Source organism: Fusarium proliferatum, assembly GCF_900067095.1.
Source record: "Fusarium proliferatum ET1 genome assembly, contig: FPRO_scaffold006, whole genome shotgun sequence".
In the NCBI taxonomy this organism is placed as follows: Eukaryota; Fungi; Ascomycota; class Sordariomycetes; order Hypocreales; family Nectriaceae; genus Fusarium; species Fusarium proliferatum.
The window spans coordinates 2,387,231-2,411,616 of record NW_022194795.1 but is presented as its reverse complement, the minus strand read 5'-3'; the positions used below and the strand labels follow the sequence as shown (position 1 = coordinate 2,411,616).

At 48.4% G+C, this 24,386-nt stretch overlaps 6 protein-coding genes across 6 annotated transcripts; 3 read left to right on the top strand and 3 right to left on the bottom strand.

The window, feature by feature from the left end:
* Positions 1-587: 587 nt before the first annotated feature.
* FPRO_09828 (uncharacterized protein) lies at positions 588-1,083 on the top strand (the record flags this gene model as incomplete). The annotated part of the gene is made up of 3 exons (XM_031233262.1): positions 588-662; positions 786-838; positions 888-1,083. The coding sequence occupies 3 exons, from the start codon at positions 588-590 to the stop codon at positions 1,081-1,083; spliced, it is 324 nt and encodes a 107-aa protein (XP_031083116.1).
* A 457-nt stretch (positions 1,084-1,540) lies between these two features.
* FPRO_09827 (uncharacterized protein) lies at positions 1,541-3,914 on the top strand (the record flags this gene model as incomplete). The annotated part of the gene is made up of 2 exons (XM_031233259.1): positions 1,541-2,677; positions 2,727-3,914. 2 exons carry the CDS (start codon positions 1,541-1,543, stop codon positions 3,912-3,914), a joined length of 2,325 nt encoding a protein of 774 aa, XP_031083115.1.
* Positions 3,915-4,241: 327 nt separating this feature from the next.
* Positions 4,242-9,083, bottom strand: FPRO_09826 (uncharacterized protein; the record flags this gene model as incomplete). Its single annotated transcript, XM_031233258.1, has 6 exons — positions 4,242-4,271; positions 4,328-4,890; positions 4,942-5,184; positions 5,253-6,840; positions 7,034-7,132; positions 7,197-9,083. 6 exons carry the CDS (start codon positions 9,081-9,083, stop codon positions 4,242-4,244), a joined length of 4,410 nt encoding a protein of 1,469 aa, XP_031083114.1.
* A 2,473-nt stretch (positions 9,084-11,556) lies between these two features.
* FPRO_09825 (uncharacterized protein) lies at positions 11,557-16,013 on the top strand (the record flags this gene model as incomplete). The annotated part of the gene is made up of 3 exons (XM_031233257.1): positions 11,557-11,763; positions 11,809-14,744; positions 14,798-16,013. 3 exons carry the CDS (start codon positions 11,557-11,559, stop codon positions 16,011-16,013), a joined length of 4,359 nt encoding a protein of 1,452 aa, XP_031083113.1.
* Positions 16,014-16,493: 480 nt separating this feature from the next.
* FPRO_09824 (uncharacterized protein) lies at positions 16,494-17,834 on the bottom strand (the record flags this gene model as incomplete). The annotated part of the gene is made up of 4 exons (XM_031233256.1): positions 16,494-16,989; positions 17,039-17,249; positions 17,309-17,493; positions 17,545-17,834. 4 exons carry the CDS (start codon positions 17,832-17,834, stop codon positions 16,494-16,496), a joined length of 1,182 nt encoding a protein of 393 aa, XP_031083112.1.
* A 3,038-nt stretch (positions 17,835-20,872) lies between these two features.
* On the bottom strand, positions 20,873-22,228 carry FPRO_09823 (uncharacterized protein; the record flags this gene model as incomplete). Its single annotated transcript, XM_031233255.1, has 1 exon — positions 20,873-22,228. One exon carries the CDS (start codon positions 22,226-22,228, stop codon positions 20,873-20,875), a length of 1,356 nt encoding a protein of 451 aa, XP_031083111.1.
* Between the last annotated feature and the right edge of the window lie 2,158 nt (positions 22,229-24,386).

Sequence of the window (24,386 nt, the reverse complement as noted above, 5' to 3'; positions counted from 1 at the left end):
AAGATGAGGATGTTGGCGGGTATTTAAGATTGTGCTGATTGCTGGCATCAAGGTGCACGAGTTGTTGACGCGAGAGATTTGCGTTTCTGATGTTTGTGTACCAGCTTGATTTCCCCCCCTTCACATTATCATTATGCAACAGAATCTGTTTGAGTCAAAGTGCGAAAGTGTACGTTCTATCGTGTTCCAAAAAGTTCTCTTATTACAGATGCTGAAGCTATTGTGCACTCCTGGCAGCTGTTGACAGCTGCGTGTACTAGCAAAGTCGCTGAGTTTTCTATATAAACCATATACCATCTCACGCTTTCGGAATTTTCTTGATTCTGCTTTTCTTTTCCTTCATCATCTCACTTTCTCTTTTCACAGTCTCCAAATTGACTCACATCAGTCACTACCCAACATGTCTTATAGCGGTGACCAAGGAGGGCGTGCACTAGGAAATATCACTGGCTTTCTATATTAACTATATGCTATCTTATACCTTTGGAATTTTCTTAATCCTTCTTTCATTCCCTTTATTAACTTATTTTCTTTTTGAATTCTCTAAATCTACTTATATTAGTTGCTACCCCATAGATCTGACGGCCATGACTAAGGAGGGCCGCAGCCTACACCATCCAAGAAAGCGCGGGCAAAGTCTGAGGAGCAGGACACTGAAGAAGGTATAGAACTTAAGAGTGCTCTGCCTTGCATTCTATGCTTCAAGAACGCTCTCACCGTGGCGTCAAAAAACCATCGTAACTCTTCCGGAACAGCTCATCGAAGTGCTCACATTCGACTGCAAGTTTCCTTATACCAACTCCAAGAAGTGCATGAACTGTGACAAGAACATCAACCGGTATTTAACTTGAACCGAGCTCAGAGATATTCATACTAACTGGGTGTAGCATACTTGCAATGATGAATGGCAACTACATGGATATTATCTCCATTTTCAAGGCTGCCGGCAAAATGTTAAAGGACGGGACGGATCGCTTTCAGGACGCGCACAAACTTGGCATCGTCAAAGCCCTGATCAAGTTCGGCCAACACTCTGAAGTCCTTGTCAACACTCATGCTCTGACGCTCGATGATATTATATGAACTTAGGGCCTGCTATGATGAATTTAGGGTCTCTTATGATAAGTTTAGGATAGAATTTACTTCTCTACTCTGCTTCTCGTCATAGTTTAGGATATATCTCTCCATCACATCTCGGGCCATTCTTGATGCGGCTGCAAGCGTCGCAATAGTTAAGAGGCTATTTAATTGCAACTCCAAGGCGTTCTTAACGGCGTAGGATGTTCCAACTCGAAAGAATTATCTCTCTGCTGTGATAATGTTTCATCCATCTATCCAACCACATAAAAGCAATCACGTGATACGTACGTTTCATTCGAGCTGCAACCAACATTGGAGGGTTGCGTGAGGTTTGCTAACTTACCGACAATCAGCTACCTCACGCATGCCAATCGTATCATCATAATTTCAGAAATTTCAACTTGGTCGAGAGCCGCTCCTGCCTGTCTGGTAACTCGAGCCTAACATTTGCCCCTATACAATGGCCAAGACCAAGGACCTGATGGCTGTCTCGTCGCAGGCTGAGCTCAGACATGTGTTGGACCAACTCCATGAGCAGGAGGACGCTCTCATCTACAAGCTTGATGCCCGAATGAAGGACAGTAGGAACTTGTATCAAGATATTGACGGCCTTGATAGTCTCCATGGAAACCTGGATATGCAACTCATCGTAGCTCGAAGCATCCATAGCGCAATGCTATCTCCCGCAGGCGACACCGCTGGGCGACTATCCACCATGATACGCGCTTTAGATATGGAGAAGAGAAGAGTAGAAGCTACGCTAATTGTTATCGAGCAAGTTATGGAGCTCAAGACGTGTATAGCTGGTCTCATAGGCAGCATGGGTGCTCCTCAGGACTGGGAGGCTGCCGCCAACTACCTCTCACGCGTATCGAATATACCCGAGGATATTGTTCACGGGGACTTCGCTCTAGCCGTTGTCCCAAGCATTGAGGCTCCAGATCCCCCATGGACTACAATTCAGACTGCTCGCAAAAGCCTCTGCACTCTATTCTTGAGGGAATTCAACGCCGCTGCCGCACAAGGTGACGGTGCAAAGGTCGAACGGTTCTTCAAGCTATTCCCAGTCATTGGAGGTGGTGCGGAGGAAACGGGGCTGGAAGCCTACGGACAGTATATCTGCCAAGGTGTGGCGGAAACAGCCCGATCAGCTCTCAGGCGACCACAAGAGGAACGTGGCAGACAGAACGATTTGTTTTACGCAAATAACCTAGCACGACTCCTTGAGCACATTGTGCAAATCACCAGCAGCCACAGTGGTCTGGTAGAGAGGCACTACGGCGCTGATAAAGTCGTGAAGGTCATTGAAAGACTTCAAAAAGAGGCTGACATACAGGGCGGAATTATCTTGGATACTTGGAGCGAAGAGCGGTCGGTTGCCAGGATTATGGCTGACATTAAGAGTTACCCATTCTCTTTTCTCTCGAAAAGCATGGTGCCATTTCAGAGAGGCATTAGTTTTGCGCTACGAGGCAACGAAACGAACAAGGATAAATTCAACTTGGACGTGAAGAAGGTTGAGGAGCTCTTTGGAGAAATGACATCAATGCTGAGGAGTTGGTCACTTTACAAACGACTTGTTACAAGTAGATGCAAGGTGAGAAACAAATCTATATATGCTATCACTTACTGACCATCGGCTTTAGGGCGTTCTCGACCACGAAGAAAAGCAACCGCCTCCGAAATTTCTGGATCAATGTGATCTACACAAGAAGGTCTCAGAGAAGCTCATAGAGCCATATAAACTTACGGCAACATTTCTCTTCCGAAGATCAGTAGAGAAGGCTTTTGAGATGGATACTGCGCCAAGTGGCCTCTCACTATTGAAGCCATGCGATGGCAGTCCACCATTTATTCTGCAAGCCTTAGACGACGTAATGTACGTCGTGGACAATCTTCTACAGCATGTCCTGTCTACGGGAAACAGAGAGGTGACCGTCTCTGCCACATCGGCTATCAGCAGGGTCCTCGAATCTGATTTCATCGGGATCATCCATAGGCGCATGAAAGATGAGTGCTATCCCAAAGCAGCCGCTCAGGGTGGGTTTCCACGGGAGGAAAAAGTCATCAGCTTCATGGTTTTGATGAACACTCTTGACATGGCAAAAGAGTACTTAGACCGTATTTTAACCTCCAGAGGTTACGTCTTAGAAACCCAAGGTGCTGATGTGGCTATCTCATCTACGCAAACACTCAACGACTCCTTTACGTTTGGCAGGGATGCCGAAATGGTTTTGAATGGACTTCGGAGGCTGAAAGATGCACTATGTGCTAAAGCTACAGAGCTTCTGAACGATGGCATACTTGCACTGTTTGATGAGGTGTTGTGGCCTCCGATCAGGCTGATCCTCACAACCTCTTTCCAAAACGCTGTTTATGATGTGTCGGAAGGGGAGCCATTGGCCGAAGAGGATGTTGATAGAGAGACAATACAGCAAGTGTCGTTGCGATTCGAGGCCAAGTGGTTAGCCTTGACACGGCCACTGAAGCACATCATGACGCCGAGAACATACGCAGCGTTGGCTTGCCTCGCAGCTAACAAGCTGGCAAGGGTGCTAGAGAAGCGTGCTTGGAGTTCCTCTGGTCGTGTGACTACATTTGGCGGTTTGCGGTTGGAGTCGGACTTCTCTGGTATCATAAGCGTCATCGCCAAGGACGACTACACCCTTCGCAAACCGTTTGCCCGATTGCAAGAGATTCTTGAAGTTGCTAACATGGAAGACGATGAATGGGATGAGCTTGAATCAGCATACGGCTCGTCTAGGCAAGAAAGAAGCAGGTTACTACTCAGCGACGAGGACATAGAAAGGTCGCGTAAGATCGTGAGAAGATAGTCATTATGCCAACAGACACAGCAAGTTTATCAGCTAAGCGATGCTCCGCTACGAACCATCTCACTAGTGACATTGAGCTTAGATGTCGTCTACTTCAGTCTTGAGACCTATACTAGTCTGAATTAACATCTAGGTATCCTAATAGTAAATCTCGTAGAAGTTTAGGTAAAGATTTAGGATGAGAAAGCCTTAAAGTGAGGGCAAAGTTATGTATTAAATGAGGTAACTAGTGTTCCTCTCTATGTATAGTCTATGGTCAACTTTTCATCGTACCCGTCACAAATCTTGCAAACCCATCACATCGTCTATAATTAACGTCTTTGCTCTTTAGCGTCGGTTGAAGTTGAGGAAGCGGCTCTGAAATAGAAGTTAGCAATCGTTCTCAAGGATGGTGCTCAAACAGAATTACGTACCGCCAAGATAATGATGATTAAGTTACTTGCGATGAAGCAAGCATAGATCCCCAAATCTCTCCAGCGATTGTTGAAAGAGAGATCAAAGGTACTGTAAAACTCATCGCCCACCTTGTACGCGCAATACTCGCAGTCCCTTGTGTCGTCATTGACAAGATAGCCACGACCGCCATTGGCGAAGAAGGGCTCCATGTACTCTCCACAAGTACTGTTAGAAGGCGAAGTGAAGCGGTTGAGTTCGCTTTGCTTGCAGACAACCTCAACACCGTGGAGGGCAGTTGTGACCATGGAGCTGATCAGACGGGTGAAAGGGTCCAGTTGGTACATCCAGGCACGCCAGAAACCAGGAATTTGAGGCTTGGGGATCGTAACACCACAGAACAAGGCGAAGTTGATGATGATGAATGGATCAAATTGCGCCGAGATGAAGGGTGAGGGGGTGATACTGGCGAGGGCCTGTCCCAGCGTGACTGAGAACAACTCAGTGATTAGGATAATGAAGAACTGGAATCCTGCTCGAGAAGGCTCGGTCTGGAGTCCGGGCATGAAGTAAATTGGGAGATCTGAAACGTGTGAGTAATGGATCACGCAGATTGTTGGCTTTGAGAACTTACAGAAAGCGACCGCACACATGATCGAGTAGGGTAACTCAGCCAGGACAACGGATGAGGAGAAGACAAAGGGTGAGTACATCTTCGATGACTGCTCTCTGAAGAAGAGAGCTCGCTTGATGTGGAACATGACTTCGACTTGTGTGATGATGAGAGCGGGCAGAACAGTAACCTGGAACATGATGAAGACTCGGTTCTGCAGTGACGAACGAGAGTTGTCGAGGTTCAAGTACATGAGACCAGTGACTTATAAGAGGTTAGCTTAAGTCCTATAGTTTTACGGTAATTTAGGATAGACTTAGGGCAAAACTTACTAAGGGCGACAGCGACGTGACTGAAGATTCGAGTGAAGATGTAGTCAGGGGATCGCCAGAAAGACAGGAACATGCGCTTGCAAACAACCATCATCTGATGCTTGAACGGAGAAGCATATTCCTTCTCCAGCTCAGGATCGTTGACAGTGACCGCGGCACCAGCAGCCTGACGCTCGCGCTTTAGTCGAATAATGGTCTCCTTAACATCAGCAAACTCGGCGCTGTCCTCCCAGATATCGGCCCAGTCACGGTCTCCAACACGGGGAGCGCTTCCGGCACCAATGGCTTCAAGCATGTACTCAGCAACGTTATCAGTAGGGCCAGCCTCAGCGCCATGGCTCTTGAGATAGCTTCGCAGAACGTGAGCATCCTTGCCAATATCGCCAAAGTAAACGGTGCGACCACCGCGCTGGAGCAGAAGAAGACGATCGAAGTTCTCGAACAGAGCGGCGTTGGGTTGATGAATAGTGCAAAGAATAGCCTGGCCTGAAGCAGCGAGCTTTTTGAGGAAGCGGACGATGTTGAAGGCACTCTGACTGTCAAGACCGGAAGTAGGCTCATCGAGGAAAAGCATCAGTTCAGGCTTGGCAGCAAGCTCGACACCGATAGTGACACGCTTTCGCTGTTCGACAGTAAGACCAAATTCAGGGGTTCCAATGATAGCGTCGGCGATGGACTCCATCTCGAGAAGGGAGATGATCTCTTCGACATAGGCATAGCGCTCCTCCATAGGCACGTGGAATGGCTGTCGGAGTTCAGCAGAGAAACGGAAGGCCTCACGGACGGTCTGAGTAGGCTCGTGAACATCGAGCTGTTCGGCATATGAAGTGGATCGCTGGAAGGTCTTGCCTGGCTTCATAGCGTCGATGAGGATATCTCCGGAGATAACACCAATGTTCTTGCGTGCTGCGAGGACATCCAGAAGAGTAGTCTTTCCGGCACCGGAGGCACCCATCAGAGCGGTAAGCTCACCTGGGCGAACATAACCGAAGACGTTGTTAAGAAGTCGGCGTTCGCCTCCTGGTACAGGAACGTCATAGTTGAGGTTCTCCCAAGTGAGTACCCTCTCAGACTTGATGGTGATTTCGGAGCCCTCTTCGTTGGACTTGTCCTTGGTGCGACCATCTTTCTTAGCCGCGAGTTTCTCATTGAGAACCTTTCTCTCCTTGTTGGGCTTAGCATAGACCTTGGCAGCATTTCCTCCCATGCCGAAGTTGACGAATTCTCCGAGGACGACGTTGAGGATAAGGAAGAAGACAATAAGAGACATGACAATGCCCCAGTTTCTCCACAGATCTCCAACATGGTAAGAGAAGCCTTGAGCAACGTAGTCGCTGCCAGAGACGAGGGTGGTACCGGCTTTCGAGCCAGCAAGCGTGCAAACTTGGTGGTTGATATCGGTGTATTGGGGGCCCGCGGGGATCAGACTGTCTGCCGTGCAGGTCATTTCCAGGGATTTGAACTCATTCATCATCATTGCCGAGAAACTCAGTCCAAGGGGATTGATCCAGAAGATCCATCGGAGCCAGACCTGCTCTTGTTCATATTGGATAATGTAGCCTGACGTGACTACGAACAATGTGATGACCTGGGTATGGTTAGCAATTGAACGATTTCCAGGCCTCTAGTTTCGTATGTTCCCCCCTCGTCGTGATGTTTGATCTTGGTGATGTGGTGTTGAATCCACCAACCGCGTTGGATCCACAAGTCGGCGCGCTTGCGCCATACCTGTGAATAGCCTCGTGTAAGGACAATAGATGGGAGATTCAAGATCAACTTACAACAACAGCAAACTTGATAGCCTGATCAAATCCTGGCGATATGCAGCCAATAATTCTAAAGAACAGAGTCATCGCAATATTTCCCGATAGAATCATGAGCTACCGCGTCAAAATGAGTCAGTTTATGTCACAACATCCAATACCGCTGCGGGAAGATACTAACATAGAATGTAAAGAAGGAGCCGGCGTCTCGGACCAGGTTGGTCATGAAGTACACGATAATACTGAAGACCAAGATCTGCGAGGCAGCAAAAACCTGGTCGACGAAGATCTGAGCAATCCATAAAGCTGAGGGTCGGTGGAACGCATATGCCTTGTGCTTGTTCACAATCGTTCTGCCGGTCATAGTACTAGCGAGTTCCGAAAAGGCCTGGAAAGCATTGAAAAGAAGGGCTACAAAGAGCAGACCTCCCTTGCTGAATGCACTAGCTGAAGTCTTTCCGAGATTGAGGTAGAGGGTTCCGAGGACAATGGCGATAACGATGCTGCGGAACCATCCAACGAAGAGGTTGAATCGATCCTGCAGCTTGAGAGTGAACTGGCGCTTCATAAGGGCCCAGACCTGCAGATGGAAGCCAACTTGGTAGACTGAACGCTTGGATGTTCCACGCTTTCCCTCCTTCACAGCGAGCTGGAAGTTGTTATGCGTTTCCTCTTCGTGTGCGAGAGAAGCCTTGTACTCAGCCATCTCGGCTTCCAAGGACTTAAAAGCATCGGATTTCTTGAAGGCCTGCTCGAGAGTCTCAGGGTCGTGAGGGGTGTTTTCCTCGGAGCGACCCGGGGCGTACTCCCTCTCGAAGGCATCCGTGCAGCCTGTCAGGTAGTCGGCGCTGGTCTGGCGGGGACGAGGGGCGAAGCCAAGGCTCTCGAAATAGCTACGGGCAGAGGCTGCTGGGCCAAAGTAGACCTCCTTGCCGCCGTCAATAACCATAACCTTGTCGAAAAGGTTGTAGATGTTCTCGGAAGCCTGATACAGGGAGACGAAAGTGGTGGTCTTGTACAGGTTGGTCTGGATTCGCAGGGACTTGGCAAAATCGAGAGCGGTACTGGCGTCAAGACCTCGAGTGGAGTTATCCCACGAGAAGACTGCACCACTGCAGATCATAGCCTCTGCGATACTGACTCGCTTTCTCTCACCACCACTGACTCCACGGACGAAATGGTCACCAACGATGGTGTGGCGGGTATGCTCAATGTTGAACATCTTAAGAAGCGTAGTGATAACACTCTCCTTGAACTCCTGCTTGGACATGTTTCCAGGTCTCAACTTGGGCATCTTCGTATCGAGAGCAAAGCCAAGGGTCTGCTCAACAGTAAGGGTGGGGTGGTGAATGTCGTCTTCGGCGGAGTATACAGCTTCACCACGGTACTGGTCGAATTCGGTGTTCTTCCACTTTCCGTACAGAACCTCGCCCTCAACTGCGGTGTAGCCCCAGCGCTGGTTGGCGATGGTCTTGAGGAATGTGGTACATCCTGAGCCGGGTTTGCCTAGAACAAGTACCATCTCGCCGGGCTTGCAAACACCCTTGAACCTATCGAGAAGGGCGACCTGCTCAGGCTTGGGGCCGAGACCGAGCATTCGAATAACAGGGGTGATAACGTCGAAGAAATTCACAAAGGCATCGGGAAAGGTAGGCACAAAATTGGACATGCCACCATAGCCCTTGACGGTCAGGTCGTTCCAGTAGACACCAATGTGCTTGGACTTGATGCCAACCTCCCTCTCCCGATCAAGACCGCCACGAAGAGCAGCCTCAAGATCAAAGATGGACTCGACCTCATTATCTTCAGCATGGGCGTTCTTTTCAGGATCGCCGACGCTAGCTCTGCTCTTCCTTCTGCTAGCTCTCGAGACACCAGTAAACTCTCTCTGAAGCTCAGCGAACTCAGCCTCAGCTTGCTCAATAGATACGCCACCGTTGCTTTGCTCAGCAGGGCCGTGGCGTGTCGAGTCGGTATCGATAGAGTTGCGATAAGCAGGATCAGCCTGCTCAGTGTGATGGTTGGCAGCAATGGCCTCCTCCGCCTTTCCAAGGTCTTTTTCCGCCATGGTGACTTATATCGGTTGGGTCGTGCGTGTAAGTCGTTTTTAACTGGGAGCCCAAGGTCACCCGTCGCGAAAAGGAGTAGTACACTAAGACGAACTCAGTTGAAATGGCGTATTAATTAGAAGAATTAGAGGAATAAAGAATGATTATTATAAAAAGTTATATGATACAGCAGCCAATGTGTTTGATCACAGGCTCACCGTTAACAAACAAGAGAGAGAGGGCGCATGGGAAAAAGATGCCGACATCCCGCACTATAAGTCAACAAAGGTGCGTGCAGCCAAAAAAGTTAAAATGGGTCTATATTCTCCTTTGGAACAATTTGATCCGGCATTACCAATCAACAACACGAAGCGTCCGTTGTAAATGTCCGCTGGTAGGGGCAGGGGTTAAGTCGGCTCCACCAGCTGGGAATTGCTTCAGACAAGGAACTTCCACCTGAGTCAAGTGGACGAGTAAGTCAGCGCCGTGGGGCAGATGTGCAGGATTTGACTCATCTCGGCTAAGAACCTCCCCCAAGGCCGAGGTGAGAAAGAGTCTGATTGGTTTAGTGAAATAAGGTAAAGGATTGACACCCTCCGACGGGGAAGCTAGGGGGACTATTTAACTCTGCTTACGAGTTTTAGGCGTGTATATCCGAAAATCTCGGGTTGTGGGAGTCTCTGAACTGATGAAAAAGAGCTATTCTCTACACATTTTGGATCTGATAATGAATTGTTTCTCTCGTTCACAAACTTATTCGGACTCAAGTGCCGTGTCAACATTTTGAGTTCATCGCTGCAACGCAACATTGAAACCCAAAGCTCGGGTATCATATCCACCCAATCTCGCTCTGTGGAGAAGAAACAGTGGAAACGTCAAATGCTAAAAAAGGGCAACGGCTAGGACATCTCGTCGACTCTCGCCCCGGCGCGGTACCTTAAGTCCGAGAATACGATTTTGAGTGGCTGCTTTGATTCAGCACTTTACGATCATTTCGACTCATATCCAAAGATGGAATAGTACAGATGTCGGCCAGTCGAGAGGTTTATAAGACAGGCATCGGCGTGACACATTGATTCTTTGTTAATATTGCAATGCAATGCAGTTTAATTTGAAGAGCTTTACAGTGATCGGATGAATCTCCCCGCGATGAGATCATCTTACCAAGATCGTTTGGAGATTCACATTCACGATCACTCTTTTCATGATATGACATCTCAGCTTCACATGGCAGCGGATCCTTGTCATTCCTCTAATCAATCTGAACAGGGATTGAACGGCGAGACCCACCTATAAGCTGCGTTTCAGGGGACAGTCTCCCAGAGGTCTCGTCCGGTTTACTGCGATTTTCGACGATCTCCGCCTCTGTCCGGTTTCTAGTCCGTTCTTCGTCCGCCGCCATCGGCCGAGTGAAACTCCGCCTCCCTTGTCAAAGAGGTTTTGCCGAATAATTTAGAAGATTCATAGAGTTTTATGGAATACGGATAGTTGCTGTAATTTTAGCTCTATGGAGTACATCATGTCAGGATCTTGATGTGAAATGGCTTTTTAAGTTTAGTGTCCCTTGTGATAAGATCTTTAATTCTGGTGATATACGAAGCTTCCATCATCGTACTCGGGTTCAGGCTTCAGCCAAGTGACTGTTACCCTCCTCACTTCATCATCGCTCTTCACCTGTGATTTTTTTGACAAATCTTTGAACGCATCCTGAGCTTGTTTGCTAGTGTAAACATTACCCAAACCTGGACCTATCAATTGGGAATCGCATTCAGAGCTGGCGTATGATGTTTGGTAGCATCTAATGGGTCCTTTCGATACTCTCCCTCTGTTGCAGAGTGTGTGGTATCGATAGGTTTCTCTATCAAAAGCCAGTTGCTAGCTTCTACAATTCTAATTGACAGCGATGATTTCAGAGACAGGCGCAGCAAGAGAACGTTGCACGGGAATCTGAAGATGAGAATGAGGCCAAAACCTGATCTCAGTTTATAGGACTTTAGAACAATATCTTCTAAACTTAAGTCATTCTAATGATGAATTTTGAAGAGGCTTTATGCATGTTTTACCTGTCTTAGCAGACAATTATTCGGTAGTAGGAGGATGCTGCTTGAATTCAGGTCAAGCAAGAAGCATCTTCCTTGGTATGAAGCTGTGTTCTTTCCTAAAACGGCAGGAGCTTGATCGCTGTCGTCATTCTACGTTACTCAATAGAACCTACGAATGCTTCAACTTAAACATCACATCACATCAACCTCAACAAGTTGGAGTCCACGCGTTACCTGCCTACGAACTCTCATCAATGCGATGATGCAAAATGCGGTGTCTTTGTCCGCGTGTGCAACGCGTAATTTTGGCCTTTCATGATGTTGGCTATCACTCAATCGGCCAATCTTTTGCCGTCTGACAGGCCCATGAGGAACTTTTGACATGAGCCACATGCATTAAAAGGCAACGACTTCGCTTCTTATCTGTCTGGCCCCTTCAAGATCACGCAAAATGAGCTCAACTTGTCTAAATGATGGCTCCTGGGGACCTGGTGTTCGGGGATGTCGAGGCGATTTCGACTTCACCCAGAAATTCGAACGCATATTCCTCTCAATTATACCAACTGCGGTGTTCGTCGCGGCAGCTGTTGCCCGCATAACCATTTTATTGCAGCGCGAAAGGATAGTTGGAGGTATCGTTCTTCAGTCGATTAAGATTGTGAGTCTTGGAAAGCGAATTTCGAGCTGATACTGACTAAAAAAGGCATTTCTGGCCGTTTATGCGATTATTCAAGTTGCGGTTCTAATTCTCATCGCGACTGGGGCCCCAGGCGTTGTCCACGGCCTCTCTATTGCTGGGTCATCCCTTGTAGCCACCGCCGCCTTCTTAGCGGTCATTTTATCCTCATTCGAGCACTCCTGTGCCCGAAGACCGTCGACTTTGCTCAATGTCTATATATTGCTCACGCTTCTGTTTGACATTGTGCAAACGAGAACGGCATGGCTTGCATCTCACCATGACATTCAGCCCCGCCTGTTTACTGCGTCTGTCGTCGTCAAAGCTATCATTCTATGTCTCGAGACGATTCCCAAAACAAAATGGATTCACTGGAATGCTGATGAGCATAGCCCAGAGGAGTCGAGTGGCATATTCAGCATTGGTGCTTTCGCCTGGCTGAACCAGCTTTTCATGAGAGGATATCGAGGGGTTTTGGTTATAGATGACCTTTATCCCCTCGATGAGAACATGGCTTCCAGCAAATTGTATAGCCAGTTTGTCAAAAGGATTAGGGTGCATAGATACAACCGAGAGCTCAAGTCTGGACTTCTGAAGGACCTGGCCAGAACACTCATCAGCCCGTTCCTCCTCCCAATTGCCCCTCGCGTTGCCCTCATCGCCTTCAAATTCTGCCAGCCCGTCTTCATCGATGCTACTCTTGAGTACCTGCAGATGCCCGAGACGCCAGCGACGAAAAACATGGGTTACGGCTTGATCGTCGCCGCATTCCTCATTTACGCAGGCATTGGACTTTCTTCCGCCTTCTACGGCTACTATCAGGAAAAGGCCGTCTATATGATTCGAGGCTGCCTAGTCGCTGCGATTTACCAAAAGACAACACAGATGAAGACCACGGCCGCTGATGATTCTGCTGCTTTAACGCTTATGAGCGCTGATGTTGAACGCATTATCAGGGGTGCTGGGACAGCTCATGATATCTGGGCAAACAGTATAGAAGTAGCCATCGGTTGCTGGCTTCTGCATGGGAAGATCGGTCTAGCGTTCCTGTCTCCGCTTGTCGTGATCGGTGTTTGCGCTCTTTTGCTGTCCTGGTTGGTCACGTTCGTTGGCAAGAGGCAGAGCATATGGATGGCGAAGATCCAGAATAGAGTGGGATTGACTGCCAACGCCATCTCCCAGATGAAACTCTACAAAATCTCAGGTATTGCTGGACCTGTTGCAGATCTCATACAGACGCTCCGCGTTGGAGAGATCAAGGTTGGGAATAGTTATCGCTGGCTGTTGATAAGCGCTGCCGTGCTGGGCTTCTTCCCAATTTGCATCTCTCCAGTCGTTACCTTTGCATTCACGTCCACAAACTTGACTGTGAACACACTCTTCACTTCGCTATCATACATACTCCTGTTCACTACTCCCGTCATAGGTCTTTTCCAGAACCTTCCGGGTATTTTTGCCGCCCTGACATGCATGGCTCGAGTGCAAAGATTCCTTGCTGCAGATCCACGCCACGACTTCCGAATCCATGAAACTGCTTCTATTGCCGAGAAAAGTCCATCCAACCCGTCCAACGATGTAGCATTTTCTGTTGAGAACGGCTGCTTCGGATGGGGAGGTGAGAAATTGACACTGAGTCAAATACGTGCTTCTATTCCGGCCCACAAACTCACCATAGTGGTGGGCGAAGTGGCATCTGGCAAGACTACCTTCTGTAAGGCTTTACTTGGGGAGCTGCCTGTCGCTTCAGGGACCATCAGAACGTATATACCATCGCATCGCATCGGCTACTGTGAACAAACCCCTTTTCTTTACAATGCGAGCTTCCGAGAAAACATTGTTGGCCATTGCGCTTTTGATCCGGCCAAGTACGACGAAATCGTGGAAGCTACTATGCTCGCACCAGACGTTATACTTTTACCACAAGGTCATGATACAAAGATTGGCAGTAATGGGATTATGCTGAGTGGTGGTCAAAAGCAGCGTCTTTCGGTTGCTCGTGCTCTATATTCTGAAGCTGATCTGATGATTTTCGACGATATCCTAAGTGGTCTAGACCTGGATACTGAATCAGAGCTCTTTAGACGTGTATTTGGACCCGGGGGTATCACTCGTCGACGCAACGTCACCGTGGTCATCTGTACACATTCCGTCAGGAACCTACCTCTGGCAGACCATATAATTGCTCTTGGTAATGGTACAGTCATCGAAGAGGGGAGTTTCCCGGACTTGATAGAGAACAAAAAGTATGTTCATAGCCTCGGCGTCAAGCACAGAGATACGGATTCTTCTTCAGATGATGAAAAGCCCATGGCAAGAGCCACTGCTGCCACTGTCCCTATAATGCTTCCTCAGGACGTATCAGTGGCGGAAGATAAGGCACGACAACAAGGCGACTTCTCCATCTACAAGCACTATTTCAAGAGCGTTGGCTTCTGGCCAGTTATCATCGTCGCCGTGGCGGGCATGTTGGCCGGTGTCTGTAACAGTCTTTCTAGTGTTTGGATCAAATTCTGGGCTGAAGACGCTTTTAACAGATCCTTTGCCTTCTACGTAGGTATCTATGGTATGCTGCGAGCTGGCTATATGGTCTTCTTGTTCTGCGATGGAGTTACAACATTGATCAAGATGACTGCATCGGCAGGTACTGAACTACACGAGCGCGCAATTTTGACTGTTATCTCTGCGCCGCTGAGGTTCTTCTCAAAGACTGACACCGGTATTGTGACGAACCTGTTCTCACAAGATATGACTCTTCTGGATATGGAGCTTCCACTGGCCCTGACCAACTTTTCCCTGGACGTCTCTAATGCATTTGGCACTGCATTCGTTGTAGCTTCAGCGTCGCCATATCTCGCAGTTGGGTACCCCTTTTTGATGGGTATTCTATACTTTATCCAGAGCTTTTATCTCAAAACTTCTCGCCAGATTCGACTCCTCGACCTTGAGGCTAAAAGCCCATTGTAGTAAGTGTTGGTTTGCTACGAGCCGATATCGAAGTTCTAACTCTTCATTTTAGCACACATTTCACGGACACAATCAAAGGTGTTGCAACTATTCGGGCCTTTGGGTGGGAACAATTTGACATTGCCCACAGCAACAAACTTCTCGACACATCCCAGTGCCCAGCGTACCTCCTGGCAATGATTCAACAATGGCTCGCCACGTTGCTTCACTTCATCGTTACAGGCACCGCCGTCCTTCTTATCGCTCTTGCAACTCAGCTTCGAACCAATGCAGGTTTGACTGGCGCCAGTCTGATCTCTCTCTTGACCTTCAGTGAAGCCTTGTCAAACCTCATTACTAGTTACACCTCTCTTGAGACGTCACTAGGTGCTGTGAGCCGGTTAAGGTCTTTCAGCGAAACTGTTGAGACAGAGAACAAACCTGGTGAAGTCATCGAGCCCCCTGAGACCTGGCCTCGTAGTGGCAGCATACAAGTTCACAAGGTCTCTGCCTCTTACGATTCTCCTAGCAACGAGCAAGACGAAGCTACTTCTGCCTTGGCACTACGTGATCTCGAGCTGGACATCTTGCCCGGCCAGAAAGTAGCAATTTGTGGCCGTACAGGAAGTGGAAAGTCAACTCTGATCCTTCTCCTCCTACGTCTCATCGATCCTCTCCCCTCTTGCGATTCGAACATGATGATCGACGACATTTACCTTCATCAAATAGACCGCGCCACCTTGCGCAAGCGCGTCATTTGCATTCCCCAGGACGCAGTATTTCTTCCTGATGGCAGCTCTGTCAAAGATAACATCGACCCTTACAAGGCAGCCACGGACGTAGAATGCTTCAACGTTCTTAACACAGTGCGATTATCAGGCTTTGTCCAAGACAAAGGCAGCCTCAACGCTGGTATGAGCGCCGAAGACCTCAGTGCTGGACAAAAGCAGCTCTTCAGTCTTGGTCGAGCGATCCTTCGCCGTAGAGTGCGCGATCGCCTCGCTGGGGGTGAGAAGCGAGGTGGATTGCTGTTGCTTGACGAAGTGAGCAGCAGTGTCGACAAAGTCACAGACAGGGCTATGCAAGAGATTATTCGTGAAGAATTCGAGAATTATACGATTGTCATGGTGTCTCATCGGCTTGAGATGGTAATGGACTTCTTTGACAGAGTTATTGTTATGGACAGGGGTACTGTTGTAGAGTCTGGTGGGCCAAGGGAACTCGTCGAGACGCCGGGAAGTCGATTTGGTGATCTCTGGGCTGTTGGGCATGACAGCAGGTCAGAATAGGATCTGTTCTTGTGATCATCTGAGAATATCATATGACATGTCACGAAGAGTTGAGTAAAAGATATTCTAGTCAGCTTGAAACATACTAGATCTCATTACAAGCTTGGATCAAGTCATATTACATGATCTAAGGTTTTCGGACTTAGGGCTGCTGCTGACCATCGCATGCTGAGTTTGCATTATATTACCGGATTTTGAAGATCTCATAATTTATGATAGTATTTCTCCGGCTATTTATTGTGTCGGCTGCCTAGCCATGAATGAAAGGGAAAAAATGAAAAATTGCTCAGTTACGCCTGATGAGTGATGTTTTATCACGGCTCTAATTAGCCTTCTTATGCAATCCGTCAAACGCCAGGCCATGCTCCCATTTGTGTTGATGCTTTCTCATGCTGATGAAGTTATGTCTCGTCCAATCGTTATGAAATATGCAATGTCGTATATGCTCCGCGTCGTGGTGTCTCCAGCAACACCCGGCTCTCACGCGTCCTCCCTGATCGGTCTCTGCGAATTCAGGGGCTTTCGGGCGTGAATATTTAAGTAAGGGAAATAAGTATGGAACTTGGGTAAGCCATTGACTTCCTGAGTCAATGACTTTCGAACTTCGATGAGGAACATCTCGATCTGGAGCGCTGTCCAGCCGAGACCATCACGAAGCGGTTTTCGAGATATACCATGGAGCGACAACATAACGACGTCTCTCAAAACATGGCCACATTCTTGAAGTCGTTTCTTCTTTGCCCATGGACCTAGTGGGCACTTGTAGGCTTTGGATGTGATGTTTTCGAAGCCTGCTTCGTGTAGTTCGTGCCCTACGTGAGTGATGCCGTGGAGATCTGTGCCGAGCGCTAGCATCCCTTCGTGGAGATACTTGCAATAGTCCCTCCAAGCGTACGGACCATCGCATGAGTCGTCGTCGCAAGCTGCGATGTAGTTAAACTCCTGTACTTCCACGTAACCCCCTGGTTTCAAGTGTCTGTGTGAGGGTCAGCTTGCGATCAGATAAAGGCGAGTAAATGCCATACTTCCAGATTCGCTCCCAGAGCAATTCTCGGTCTTGTATGGAATGAACTGTGTGGCGTATATGTATGTAGTCAAAGGTCTCGTCTCCATAGGTCCAACCAGCTTCGTGCTCTATGTCGTCGACAACAAACATAGCATTCTCCGGGACCCAATCCGGCTGTATAGGGGAAAGGTCCATGCCGTGGAATTGTGAGTTGGGGTACATGTCGGCAACTATTCGGGTCAGCAATTAGACTCCCGGTTTGGTATGAAATTCTTGAGGTGAGACTCACGGTCAATGCACCATTTTCCTATTCCAGTCCCGAGGTCGAGACATTCCGCTCCTGCTTCCAACAATTGCTCAATTGGCGCAAAGAAGAGTCTATCATCGCACAGGTACACAGTCAAATTATGCTTCAGCTCCTCTCGATCCTGCTCGGCCTCGTCGTTAGGGAAAAGGTATTTCCCGGCATGGTAGCTGTGATCTTCTGTCAGCCATTGAGCAAGGACGGTTCGTGTTCATCCGTACCTATGATACCGCAAACCACCCTCTACAATGTGTTGTCGTATACTGTCGGTCAGACTCCGTGTTTCGTCGTCGTCGGTCGCATAATCGCCTCGCTCAATGCTTTGTATAAGAGCCGCCTCGTGGGCCGAGCCTACAGCCAATGGAGATGTCGTCGAAGACGCCGGCGAAGGGGGCACCATATGGCGGGACACAAGATGTTGATCTTTTCCGGCGCCGTCTTTCGGGTTGGGGGTTTTGGAGGATGGAGAATCGCCGGATTGACGAGAGAATGAGTTGGGCGGCGAGTTCATTATCGTGAGCGCATTTACAGGGGTTTGCGCATACCGCGGGTGATGATCGAGGGTCGACACAACAGAGATTTTATAGTGTTGAAGTCAGAAACAAACATTAAACAGAAAGAGTTTGAGCCGTTGAAGTAGGACAGGAGATAGTCAGGGAGTGGAAGACGCTAAGGTGAGATTGAGCGGGATGGCGCTCTCCTCCGTAGATCGACCTGACGTCAGTAACCTTATAGCGGATAAGGCGCCATAAGCTTAGGGGCCGTGTAAGTCAATGGAAGATGAAGCTAGGCTGATACGTGGTGATATCTTGGCTTTGGTGTTGATGACAATGAGACTCCGTGGCATCGATATATAAAGAGTCAAGTTGAAGAGAAATACTGATCAAGGGTTCAGGGCAGGTAAAGTAGAGTAGAGTAGAGCAAAGGTCAGTTGAGTTGCTTTTTTAAAAAAGAGACGGTAAACGTTAAGACCAGACCAAGTTGGGTTAGAGAGAATCCATTCCGAAGAGACTAAAAAGTTACTCCATACTGAGAACGATAGCGAAGGGGAAGCTATCAAGAAAAAAAGAGGAGAAATATGCACGCCTATTAATGATGTTAGGAAGGGATTGTCACTTTTTACAGTTTTCTAGCGTGCTCATGACTAGCATATAAGCCTCATCATATCATACCATATCATCACTTCTATCAGCTGGCAATGTCTGTCTGTATATCACGGTGACTGTGACTGTGACTGTGATGACATGGCTACCGAGAATCTGGAAAAAGTCCATTGCTCTCCAAAAATACAGCACCAACAAAAATTGTGGCTGTCCCCAGATGACCTAAAGAGGGGACCAGTTCCAGTCTGTTGGTACCGCTCAGAAGCCACCAGGCAAATCATAACGCCTCAAGTCAATCAGGAGCAAGGGTTTATGCGGTCTCGTCTGGCGGTCACAGTCACACACACACACTCACACACTCACCTCCACCTTTTTCCGCTGCCTTTTCGGCTCCGCATGAAGGGTCGCACTGACATGAGGGGTCTTGGGCATGAATTGTTTGTGAAGAGATGTTCTATTCTACATTGTTTTATTTGGTCAACTAACGATTAAATAATACAGTAATTTATGAGAAAGTATTGTTAAGACCACCTGTCATCAAGATCCATGCATACACAGAAAGCCAAGGCTCTAAGTATTCCAAGCTTGGGTACTGTAGCCAGGCCATGTCCAGCCCATGTCAGGCATCTTGCACCATCCCACCAGGACAAACCGAACCAATCAAGGATCTCGGACCCTGTCGCTTTGCTCCGAAAAAGAATCTTGCTGTTTCTGGACGCTGGACAAACAAGAATATTCAGCGGCTCCTGAAATCCTTCGCCTCATCCATATAACCAACTCCATAGCTCTCCATCGGCTCCAAGTCAAAGGTATAGTTGTAACGAGCACCAGCACGGTACCTAATTAAAGCACGATAAGAAATGAACATCTCGTAAACATCTTCAATCAAGCTCAGACCGCAATTACATACGTATCCATCCTTGTCGTACCGACACAAGGGATAAGGCCCGCTGTTGTAACTACGGAGTACTGCATCATGTTCCATTTCTCTGCACGCAGGCATTTAGCATAAGGTCATCTTCACCAGAAACAGGCTTTACTCCGCTCTTGCGACACTCTGAGCCCGATACTCCCCGTACAATATCACGATATTCTTGTTATTCGAGGCTCGCATTACATATATACCATTCTATCAAGATGTCAGTCACCGGACATTATGAACTATAACATATTTCCCTGATGATAAGAGCTTACGGCTGCCATAAACGGTCTTGCATTAATGCTCACCGTGCACGATGCGGGACGGGTACCCTTGAACCCTGGATCCCAAGTGATGTGATGGATATTAACCGAGCGAGTTGCGAGATGCTATCACCCAGCAGGGTATCTTTTGCCTCATAGCCCTAAGCTTTATCGATTACCGTCATTTCCCTCCTTCTATTGGACACTGCTAGGAGCGTCATTCTTCCAGCAATCAGGATACTATCGTGAAATCCGGCTGCCTAGAGCCAGGTATTTATCCATACTAGACTTTCTAGACCGCAACAACAAAAGACTTGGTATGCTTGGTAAGAAGCACTTTAATTGACAAGATTACAACATCAACTGTAAAAAGCATTGCGGGCGCTGTCAACGCTGTTGGTCACGTTGCTATCAGTATCACCTCGCCAAGCCAACACTTCACGAAAGCAGAACATAGGAACTTTTACTCAATGCAACCCAAGGTTTGACTTTTGACCATTTAGAAGCTGTTTACGAGCACGAGGTGATTGATGTCGTAATATCGCGGCCAATTACTAGAAGCTGTCTACTGTCATAATTTCTCACCGAGATCGAAATATACTGAATCTCCACTGCGTATTGTTCCAGACACAAAAAGAAATTATAACTAGTGCATGTCAGAATTCACTTCATGACCATCCAATGGAGTCTGTCTGCATTAACCTGTCAGAAAGTTTCTCCCGAGGCTGACTTACACGACAGTCCCTTGCATATTTATCTGCAAGGAACCGGCTTCATCGACAGTACCCCTGACTTGCAAGATGACTTAGATGACTTCCACATAAGTCTAAAGATAAGCGTAGTTATTAGACAATTCTGCTGAATTCAACACAGCCATGGTCAAAAAGTCACAATGATCAGAGAGAAAGAGTAGAGAGAGTCACGGTCACATTAAAATCCTCTAGAAGAATAAAGTCATAAAGCCATATTAAAGCCGAAATACTACTGATTTCTAATCGCCAAAAAGGTACCACCATCGAAATGGACAGCCGAGACCCTAATCTATCGTACAAGATATCCCAGAGCCAGATCTACCCAAATTATGCCGACTGGTGTAAGAATAAACCAAGAACGTTAACCGTTACACATTTGCGTGTTTTGTTGCCATCAAGAGCAAAAGACGTGATGAATGCTGAGCTTGCCGGGCAGAGACTCCGGCATCTATGAGAAAAGTCCCAAATCCGGGGAGGAGGAGAAGAAGAAGAAGGTTTGCTTGTTGGTTCCTTTACAGGACGAAAGCAAGACCGGCGATGGCAGCGGCCACACCGGCGAAGGTCTTCTGGGCGGCACCGGCGGTGACAACGGGGACCTCAGGCTTGGAGCCACTGCCAGTGGTCTCAGGAGTCTCAGGCTTGGAGCCAGTGCCAGTGGTCTCAGGAGTCTCAGGCTTAGCAGGAGTCTCGGGAGTCTCAGGCTTGGCGGGAGTCTCAGGCTTAGCAGGAGTCTCGGGCTTGACGGGCTTGGAGGGAGTCTCGGGCTCGGGGACGACGACAACAGGGGGCTTGCCGGGGGTGACGGGCTTGGGAGGGGAGACAGGCGTGGTAGGCTTGACGGGAGGGTGGACAGGCTCGCACTCGCCCTTGGAGCACTTCTCGTAGGTGTAGCAGTCGTCCTTGCACTCATCGAAGTACCATCGGTCCTCATCGACGTCACAGACGAACTTGCGAGCGTAGTCGACAGAGTAGTGCTGGTCACGCTGGCACTCGTTGCCGTAGCAGACGATGCGCTGGTTGCACTCATCACCGGTGTAGTCGGCGTAGTGGCACTTTCCGCTGTTGCAGATCTTGAGCTGGCTCCAGGTGTCGTCGTGGCATTCACGAGGAGCGCAGAGGCCATCCTCACAGACGATCTGCCACTTGGTGCAGGTAGGGCAGTGGACCTGAGGAGCACAGTAGTTACCGTAGCAGATGATGATGACATCGGTGGGGATGGCGGGGATAACAGTGGTGACGGTCTGGGTGACGGTGGTTCCGTCCTCAGTGAAGGTGACAGTGGCAGTGGTGGTGACAGGAGGGAGGGTCTCGGTGACGAAGTCGGTGTTGATGACAGTGTCAGTCTCACCGGGGTTCACACCGACGGCGACATAGACGGAGAGGAGGACGTTGACAGCGACCTGTCGGCGCATAAGGCGATCGCCAGAAGAGAGACCACCACAGTTCTCATCATCATTGCCAGGGCAAGTGATGTCACACTGATCAGTGTTGACAGAAGGAGAGGTGGAGAGGTCAAGCTCGCTACCACAGTAGCAGCTGTTGTCGTAGAGACCGAAGAAGTTGGAGCCCAAGCAAGCATCGGCACAACGCTCAGAGTCGTTCTCCTCAGAGGAGTAGGCCTGAGTGAAGCCAGGGAAGCCGTTCTCAGAAGAGAAGCATCCGAGGAAGTTGAAGCCGTCAGGGTTGCCAATGCCGCCAGCGGATGTGCTGGTAGCGGCACCGGAGGTCTCAGTGCCGGTGACATCGGTGCCAGTGGTGGCAGTGCCAGTCTCAATGGCTCCGGTGGTGGTGTTGGAGAAGCGGCCAGTGGTGAACTGGGCAGCGGCCAAGTTGCCCATGGCCAGGGCGAGGAGCTCGGTGTAACGCATTTTGGATGGTGGTTCTTTAGAGCGAATGACTGGGGTGTGTAACGACTGGAAACAGCTCTCGGAAGAGAAGCGAGGGAATCGAGGATGTTTGAGTTGCTTGATGATGAGAGAAGGAAGAAGTTGAGCTTTGGACGGAATCAAGCCCTCTCTTTATACATGATCTGGGTCCCCTTGCCTTGGGGCTGAGATTGTATGGGATCCTCCTAGGACCACAGACTAAGCCTCGCGCCGATAGTCTGTCTGGTCCTCGACGAATGCATCGAGCCCCCAAAGCAAACAAGTCCAGAGTGCTGTACTGTGACTGTTGAGACATGGCGTTCCCGTCCAACAAGCAAAGAATGCAGTGCCCCTGACTTGACGTGTCTCACTTCCACTCCACACTCTGAAGAGCTTGTTTGGGCCCCAAAATCCCCGCTGCTTGAGAATTTGGCTCTACAGCACCTCGGGCTGTAAGATTACTCTAAATTCCAGATGCTAATACTGATAGCCTCTATCTCACTTGTTAATATGTGAGGCTGCTGACTCGGTATTCTGCTGAGACACTCATCCCAATGCCGTGGCCTACCCTCCTTCAAAGGAGTGATTTCACATGTATCGAAGTACTCTGGATTCCTCCATGTTCTGCCGCTTCTTGGATACCGACGGCCCATCGGCATCAGATTGATAGCCAAGAAATAATTTCTCCGCATGCGCGCGACCCATTCCTGGATGCGTCAAAAAAAAAGAGCACTTGCTATCAGAGCACACTTTCTCACAAAGGTTCCCCTCACGTAGGATCTGGCAGATATGTGACGATCGTCCAATCTCCATCACCCAAGAATGTACGTCATTGGTCACCAGAAATAGGCAAAGCAATATCTGGTGTGTTTTGTGGCTCCTCCAAAGGCGACTATACTCGCTTGAGTATCACTCCCATGGCGTTTTCAGCGTTTGGAACTTGAGAACGGACAAGGCAAAAGATCAACCCTGTTTCGAAACCGTTTACATATCAGACCCCTCCCTCCCTTCGGCCGGATGCGAGCATTCTTTAGCACAATCCGGGGAAATAGGTTCTTCCATATCTCGAAAGCATTTGGCTATGAGTGTTTTGTTTTGTTTTGTGTTTCTCGTTCATGTCCACAAGATCGAGACATTAGATTATCCATCCCGGAAGCTAATAGATGATCCACAAGAGGGAGATTGCGTTCGTGAGAAGTGGAAGAAAGGCTGGTCTTACCAAGGGAGAGCTGAAAGCTGGTATGAGACATGAATCAAGTCTGACTTGTTGTGTTATGCGGGCCGATAGTTTTTGCGGAGGCCGTCCGGGTGGGGTCTAGGGTAGTTTTCGACAGTACAACTCTTAAGTTCATGACACTTCAACAACGGGAAATGATCAGGAAATGGCTCAAAATAATGGAGATTTTTGTCAAAGCTGATATTGATTTCGACGTTTTTGGCATCGCCAAGCTTAATCTAAGTTTACTACTGAGGGAAGAGCTATAGCTGAAGCTTGAAGTTCTCGTATAACCTTGTAAGAAAATATCACTGGAATTCACGGCTCGTATCAGAGACCAAACTTCAAATACTGATTGGGTATAGCTCAATACACTTTCCAGTAGTCTGTAATTCTCCCCTAATCCACTTCTTGCTTGGCGATAACTGACTTACATCTACTAAATATCAGTAACTCCACAGTAGATCCCTTGGATGCAACTCATCCAAGGAAGCATGTTAAGCTTGAGTTGACATGGGTCACTCTGATAGCCTAAACAAACCGGCGTTCGGTAGTCTCGGAACCTCGCCAGAGCCCTACGACGATAGCCTTGTCTGTTTCCGGAGCTTACACACTGATACTAACCAGTCGAGTCATACAATCACTTGACGGTTCTTGATTGATAACATGGTGTTGATGACCTTTCTATGACGTGAGGAGAAGCTTTAGCTATCGCACTCGTTCCAAAGTCAATTGACGCTTGAGGCGATAATATCAGGGAACTCCTTTCAGTATCGTCACTCTCCGGATCAATCGTTGCCGTGCCAAGTCATTGATATTGCAATCATGTACTACAAGATTTCATGCAAGGTGCGAAACACCCTAATTTGTGCCTCTGTTACACAACAGCATATCAGTATACTGCAAAGCTCCTTGTTCCTGACGATCAAATTAACGTGTGGCAAC